General features: G+C 31.8%; 1 protein-coding gene across 1 annotated transcript; it reads right to left on the reverse strand.

The window, feature by feature from the left end:
- Window positions 1-3,356: 3,356 nt before the first annotated feature.
- Window positions 3,357-5,118, reverse strand: LOC111379051 (protein STAY-GREEN, chloroplastic-like). Its single transcript, XM_023002378.1, has 4 exons — window positions 4,855-5,118; window positions 4,571-4,744; window positions 4,134-4,301; window positions 3,357-3,852 (listed from the first exon to the last, which is right to left on the reverse strand). Exons 1-4 carry the CDS (start codon window positions 4,984-4,986, stop codon window positions 3,634-3,636), a joined length of 693 nt encoding a protein of 230 aa, XP_022858146.1. The 5' UTR covers window positions 4,987-5,118; the 3' UTR covers window positions 3,357-3,633.
- Between the last annotated feature and the right edge of the window lie 2,939 nt (window positions 5,119-8,057).

Genomic DNA, 8,057 nt, shown 5'->3' on the forward strand with positions numbered 1-8,057 from the left:
TTTCAATAATTATAATTGCATCAAGTAATTTTGCACGAGTACAACATTTGATAAAAGAACGGAGAAAAGTCAAAATAATTAGGATATGTTTGATTGCAAAAATGAAATTTAGGTAGAATTAAATTGAATTGCCTAAAACTTGTATTACTGAAAATTGTTAATTAAATGTGTTTGATAAGTATAATTTTTTGCCTAGAAAATATTGAAATTTTGGATCTTTTAATATTCGTTTGACTTTATTTTTCATGAAAATTGTCAATTAAAGGGATATAATTTGTTTTCATTGCCAAAAATTTAAAAAATAAAATAAAAGAAAGCTGGAAAACTCAATTCCCACCAAAACTGGGGACAAATTGTCGGGAAAATTTTTGCAATCAAAAACCAAAAAATGTGTAAAATTTTCATGAAAAATGGAACAAATCAAACAGGGCCTTAATGATCATGCATGCTGCAAGACGACATTGAATGGACGACCCTAGTGGCATTTATTTGAATCAATTCGGTCCTGGAAATATTAAGTCATTGTTTGAGCTCCATTGATATTTTAAATTCAATTTTTTTCAAATTCGTTTTCAAGTATATTTTTTAAAAATTTAATTTTATACATAGAATCTAAACTATTTCTTACTGTTCGGTAACATTTCAATAGAGTCGAACGATGTAAGGTTAAAATGGAATCAACACAAAGAAAATAAAAGGCTTCCTTGAACGTTGTGAAGAATTATTAGGAAGATACATGCTTATTAACACCCTATGCCCTGTCATGTTGGATGTTCAATAGATAATATAACAGGGGAAGGAAATCTTTATTACATGTTTTATTGGATCTTTTAAATTTAGTTAACCCCTGGGGATTCAAATCAAATTTTAGTAGATTTTGATAAAAGTTGATGAAATGTGAGATTGAATAGTTGTGGGTTTCATAAAAATATGTAGCCTCATAAAAATATGTAACTAAAATTAATTGTTGATTTTGATTTAAATAAAATGTCCATCAAATAGGAGCTTAAGTATGATAGATTGCATAGGATTACGACAAAAATCATTTGTCTCATATTGTATTTTATAATCAAAATATGCGTCCTGTTCAACATGAGAAACATACTATAACAGTTCAAAATGAAACATGTAGCAATTTTTATATCAATGGAAATGACTTCTACGTATCTAAGTGATGTGGTGCATAAAGAAATAGACTTTATGGAAAAGTGGAACCGACGCAAGTAGAAATAGGCAACTTTCCGGCTTTTGGAAAATTTTTGGGGTTATCCCTTTTTTGAAAATTTTTATTCAAATTTAATTGAAAATGGGTCAGTGAACAAGACATAGGAGCTTTGCTCCTTCCTAATGTAAACCCAATTTTGGGCAAATTCCTTCGTTTATGCTTTCGTTTATACTTTTTTTTTCTTTTTTGATATATTTTGTTTTGATTATATCTCGATCAATTTAAGTTGGATTTAAATTTCGTTGGTTGAAGGATAATCCTTAAGATTAGGACTTCCAATTTTAGTCATTTTCACGATTTTTTTCCCCATTTTTTGGGGAAAAAAAATCTTTTTTTAATTTTTCCAAATTTTCCTAGGATTTTCCCTATATAAAATATTGTAAACCCTTGTAGTCGCATTTAATTAACAGAAATAAAACTTTTTCTTCAATTTTTCATCTTGTGAGTCATGTTCATCTTTCCTATAACCTTCTGCTATGTCACTAAGAATCTCACTCTCATGTTTCATGACTGTTACAATTTATTTCTGTGCAAGAATATGTAAATGAATAGGCTAATATTTGTTGAATTAAATAATTGCATAATACAATAATGTTTTATTATTTCAGAAAAAATATGAACAGTAAATAAAATTGCAGATTAAATTACAGAACTGAAAAGAATACCACAATAACTCAAATTGAACAAGAACAAACTGGAATAATATTTTAATTTGTAAGTGGAAAAGAATTTGCAAACCGGGGCTATGTAAACACAGTTTCCTTAAAATAAAATCGCTCTCTCACAGTCTCACCATAAGTGATTGAGAAATTCATGAGCGTTTGTCTCCCAGGATATAACGGAAGACTGCAGTAATTGAACGCTGAATTTTTACTCTGTCAAACGGTATTTGAATCGACCACCAAGACTTTGATAAAAATTACAGAGACCTGCAGAAGGAAGGTTGAAAGTTTTATGCAAAGAAGGTATGGAAGTTCGTGGGTTTCAGACGAGAAAAATCCCTATTCATAGGCTCCAAAATGAATGACTAATCGCTCTGTAATGAGGGACTTCAAGAGAACAGCTATAGGTATTATTACAATTAACGTCACCATTAACTTGGCCAAATAAGTTCACCATTACATTTTAGTTTGGGAGTTGAATATTTAGTTTGGAAGAAAAAATTAATTAATTTATAGGAAATAAAAGCAAAATGTGGAGATTCCTAATAGGTCAATTTTTTGTTCGTTTGGTCTGCCATTTGTGCACACACACAAATTCAAGACTCGGAGCTTTGATTTGGTCCTTGATTTGCGCTCCCTTATGTGCATGTGTGAAGAGAGCATCTATACTACACTTGATTATATACTTTTAAAGTGTAGCTATACATAATGTGGAATTTGTTTTCTTATGTGAAACAAGCATCATCTGTTTTCCGTCCAATACACACAAGGCCGACCCTAAGCTAGCCCTAAGCCAAGGCCAACTAGGCAATGACTTAGGGCCTCACATCTAATGGGGGCCTCAAAATAAAAACATGGTAAAAGCCCAATTAAATTAGTATAAATTTAAAAGATGGATTAATTAAAAATTTGTTTAATAATAATTTATTTGGTTGATTCTAACTTAGTTCAACCTTATTCAAAATAAATTTTTCTCGAGTTTTGCATACATGATTAATTACAAGCTATCAAACAAGTCTAATATTATTATGGTAATATGATTTAATTTGAAAAACAATATTACACATTCAGTAATTTACTTTAATAAGTTATAATTTGAATTTGATTTAAAATAATTTTTTCATGAGTCCATAATATGATTTATCGAAAACTTGAATTTGCTACTTTAACTTTTGAATCGTATGAAGTCTTTGTTTAAAATATAAATACATTATTTATTTAAATATTTAAGTATTTTTACGCATGTAAATTTTTTTCTACGTTTAAGGACCTCATAATAATGAGTCGCCTAGGGTCTCAAAATTCTCAGGGCCGACCTTGAATACATTAAAATTTTCAATTGGTTCACTTTGAATTCCAATTTTTCATTCACCTGATTATCATTTTGGCAATAAATATATAATTTTGATGTTTTCAAAGAGAATACGAATCAATTTTGATCTTTCAAAATTAACAAACGGATCCACTCAAAAATTATGCCAAAATCAGCCCAGTATGCCATTTTTCCAACAATAATTACATTTGAACACATTTTTAAATATTAAATTGAGGAAAATAAATCTATCATGAAGACAAGAGACAACAGTTTGGTGCTGAAGTTCCCGGGGGGGGGGGGGGGTGCCCATCCACGTCATCAGATGCACCTAAAATCATTCGCTGACCCTTAGTCGATATTAAAACTATCGAAATTTGAATAAAATCTATCAGAACCCGAAGCACCCTTGTTCCAATATAATTTTCTCGCCCTCACAAGTCAACCTTGACCCCGCGAGAACATTTTCTTGCCTCTAATTGGATTCCACTGGCCCCACAAGAAGAAGAGGCTGCTTCAATGAGAGGACCCCAGCACTCCACCTTGTTGAATTCTGGGATGTTGGAGTGGAAGTATACCCAAGCCAAAGCTTGTTCCAATTCTGGATAATTTCTGAACAAGTTCTTGTCTCCATGAATAAAAGCCTTCAACACCTAATGAATAAGTAGTTTTGTCAAGGAACTTAAATATAAATAGCAATTATATTTTCAATTTTATTGATGTATTAAAAAGAAAAATGTGTTGCTGCCAATCGTGTGATCGGCAATTAGATGAGATGCACTTAAACCGCGTGATATCATTTAAAAGTCTTAAGTTCAAGTTTATGAGAAAAATTATTTAGTCTACCTAAGATTTTAATTAAGATGGTTAATATTTCAGGTGAACTGAGTTGGATTTCAAATGCTAGTAATTAAAATTGATTTGAAGAATTTACCACAGGTAGTTCCTTGCAGAAAATGTGGTATCTGAGTCTAGCAAATAGATCTAGCAGGAAATGGCCACCACTTATGTGACAGTGAACATGTAAAGACATTGTCCCATTGATATTCTTCCACTCTGCCAACACTTCATCTCTTTGTAATTTGTTGTACCACCCTTGTAACTGCAAGAAAGGTCCAAATTATTTTCCTTGTCTTTTTAGTCAAACCTCTTAATCTAAAATCTTAAATAGTTAATGTGCAACAATGCCTACAAGCACATAATTTTGAGCGACGGAGAAACATGAACTTAGGACCTCAGTATATTATGATATCATGTTGTACAATCTCGTCTAAAAGGTTATACTATTAGAGAGCAAAAACTTATTTATTTTAAATTTATCTTAAAGAATATATAGACTCGTATTTATTTGCATGTTAGGAGTAGTATTACCTGGGAATTATCTATGGTATGGGAGATGGCAAGAGTGAGCTTAGAGGTTATATCAGAGTGTGTAAATGTATATGTTCTTGGGAGCATTCTCGGATGCTTCTTTTCATCGTCTCCTACAAACACAACCTTCAGCTTTGATGCCTCAAATGTAGACGGTCCAAACAATCTGGCAACCTGGTCAAACATTCAAAAAAATAATTATTATTATGTAAAAAACGTGAACCCTTTTCTTCAAGAAATCCACAGAACATAAATCATGAGGAAATTAAGGATAGAAAGTGCACGGGGACAATGGATTGATTCTTGTTGATCAAAATCCTCCTCCATGTTTTGTGCAGAAAAATAGGGGTTTTTTCTTCTGCTAGTAGCTTCAACTCTGATGGGAGCTGCAGTAGGTTTGCCGTCAAAGCACCCATATTCCACAATCTTAGAGACAGAGAGAGGTGCTAAAGAGGTGCCGATTTAATTGGGATGTCGATGTGTACCTAGCGTTATACCCTTACAAAATAACATATATGTAGAGAGAGAGAATATAGGGTGCTGCTACTGGGGCGCTTTGGCTTTTGTGGTGGGTTTTTTTGCTTTTCTTAGAAGTCTTTCAAACTTTGAAGCTTGATTTTCATACGTGTGAAAGTGAGAGTTCTGTCTGTTGCTTCAAGTTTTGAACTTGCTTTTCGTTGAAGTTTTACGTTGGCAAACATTTTGGAATGGTATCGCTTACTTATAATAGTGTACAATTTTAGTCCCTTAAAAAACTTTAGTCATCTATCGAACTCTAAATACTCCTATTAAAGAGAACGTTTTAATTTTTCAATTCACTCTCTTTCATCTCAACCTTTACTTCCACTCATCGCATTACCCAATATTCCCTATGTTGGGGATACTTGCTCTGGCAAACTTATTTAAGCCTCCTTATGACAATCATAATTTAGAGAAAACAAAGTTTTGAATGGTATTTTCATAAAGAAAGTGTAGTTAAAAAGTAAGAAAAAATTTTTAGTTTATGTGCAAAAATATTTTATTATGTGAATATGTGATTGAAAATGAGTATTTAGATAAAAGAATCTTCAAATAATGATTGTCAAATTGAGGGCTTAGGTTAACAATCTTTTGCAAGTATACATATGTCAACTCCTACTCTTCCCATTACTTTATTATGATAATCTTGGCACCATTTACCTATTGGTTAATCCAATATTCAGCGAACATAAAATACAGGGAAGCACTACACGTACAAGCTCGAAAATTATAGGGCCTTTACAGGTACCCACATACATGGAGAGTGGGGTGTTTATGGGGTAATTTTTTAATGAGGTTGGTCCCGCATGGGACCCACATCTTGTAAGAAGCCAGTAAAAAGTCTAGCAGAAAGGGATAGTAGAGCAGATTAATCCTGAAATATATAGCTATTTATTATGATTTTGTTTATAATCCGTGTATCTAGTGTATCGTTCACTACTTCCTACATTTCGAGTAAAGATCAGTTGGATAATTCTCTAACAAAACCACCATCCTCTCTATAGCTTGCCAGTTGCCACTCTTCTTCCCAAGTTCAGAATCTCCAATGAAAGCTCCATATTGTGAGAGCATGGTGGGATAAAGGATAAGGCCAATAATCATAATCTCCAATAATAGCACATTGGACAACTCCAACAGAAAGAGTCACAGCTAATATACGACAGCAACTACACTCGGTCACCTCCAATAGAAGGTGTGCAAGATCAGAATCTCACTGGGTTTAGACTGTTGTAATGTTATTAAAAAATAAAAACTAGATTAGGAACAATATATCTTCCAATCATTTTATAGAATAAATTAGGTTTATATTTAATGTTTATTTCATTCTGTATTTTGTGTATAAATACACCACCATATATCCATTGAAGATATATAATGAAAATACACTTATTTGGGCTTTAAAATATTGACATTTCATTGTTCTTTTGATTAATTATAGCCTAATTTAGTTTATATTTCATTTATTAGGAGAAACTCAATGAGTGGACGAGAAATTGGAAGAAATAGGTGAAAAAAGGCGAAATTTAAAGTTTGGGGGACTAAATTGCAACTTTAGATAGTTGATTCGGACAAAATATAAAAGAAGATTGAAGATTTTATGGGTTCAATTTGACACAATTAAAAGTTGAATGATTGAATTTGCAAGAAAAAAATGACTTAAAACGGATCAAGAGTTAAAATTTGGGATGAAATTGCAAAAAAATCAGAAAGATGCAACCCAACTTGAGCACATAGTCCAAAATTCATATATAGCGTGTTCGCACCATACAAAACGACAAGTATGCACACCACTATTTAAAACATTTGTTTGTCCTCACACTTACGCTGGCAGCTTTAGTGCATCTACATCCGCTTCATTTCCTACTTTTTCTCATTTTCTACTCATTCTCCCATTCTCCTGCTCGAGAGCTAGGAGACTCTCGAGAAGCCATTGAGGCAACGTGGAGAAGGAGTCGAGTTGCAGGAGAAATGGAAAGAGACACAAGAGAGAAGAGAAAAGTTGAGAGAGGAGGAGGGGTGACAACATAATTGTAAAGAAGATAAATATTCTTGTAATATCAAAAAAAATGAAAGTCACATTACATAGATTTGTAAAAGAGCTTTTTTTCCTTTTTTTATTTTTTATTTTTTATTTTTTCAACTGTGTTTATTTGAAGTTTACCACTTGTTTAATTTGTTTGGTGTCTAGTCATGTGTGGTAGGGATTTGGAGTGGACCATTAATTTATAAAGAATCCTTCCTCCACGTTTATTTGTATACCGGAAAAGGAAAACAAACATTCGAAAGTTCAATACGTAATATAAATTTTTGTTTTTTACCATAAAAAATCGTGAAGAAAATATTGTGAGTTGCATTTCACAATGACAGTACAATATATAATAAATAATTGTTTTAAAAAATCGTTTCAACATTTCAAAAATAAAACCGTCAAGATGATTCTTACTCTCACTCGAAAAATTTAGTATTTGAATTGAAATCAACTCATTAAATTAAACAGAACTAAAGATGATAATTTACATGATTCCCCGAATTTGTTCAATTCTATCTAGCCAAACATGTACAATATGTCGCAATTATACTAGTCAATCGAAACGTATGAATGCATGTTTTATACTCTAACATATGTAATGTTTAAAAGAAAGAAAAAAATATATCACTCATAGTTGAATTGAAAGATTAAACAAACTCCTCATGAATTTTTCAATGTTGGATCAATGCAATATTTATCTTCTACAGTCAACTAGTAAATTCTCGCCGAAATAAATCAAATTAGTTCTTATTACAATTAGATCAAATCAACATGCCACCTATAAGCATCAAGATGGAAAAATTGAAAATCAAGTCGATCTTTTCTTATTTTTAAAGCGAGATTTGTTCGATGAAAGATGGGTTTACTAACTTGGATTGACTAAGGCTTTTAAGAGGACAACACTAATAGGAAGAAGGAAGTGAAAAAAAGAAACTTGTA

Source organism: Olea europaea, unplaced genomic scaffold (genome assembly GCF_002742605.1).
Source record: "Olea europaea var. sylvestris unplaced genomic scaffold, O_europaea_v1 scaffold1923, whole genome shotgun sequence".
NCBI classification, from domain to species: Eukaryota; Viridiplantae; Streptophyta; class Magnoliopsida; order Lamiales; family Oleaceae; genus Olea; species Olea europaea.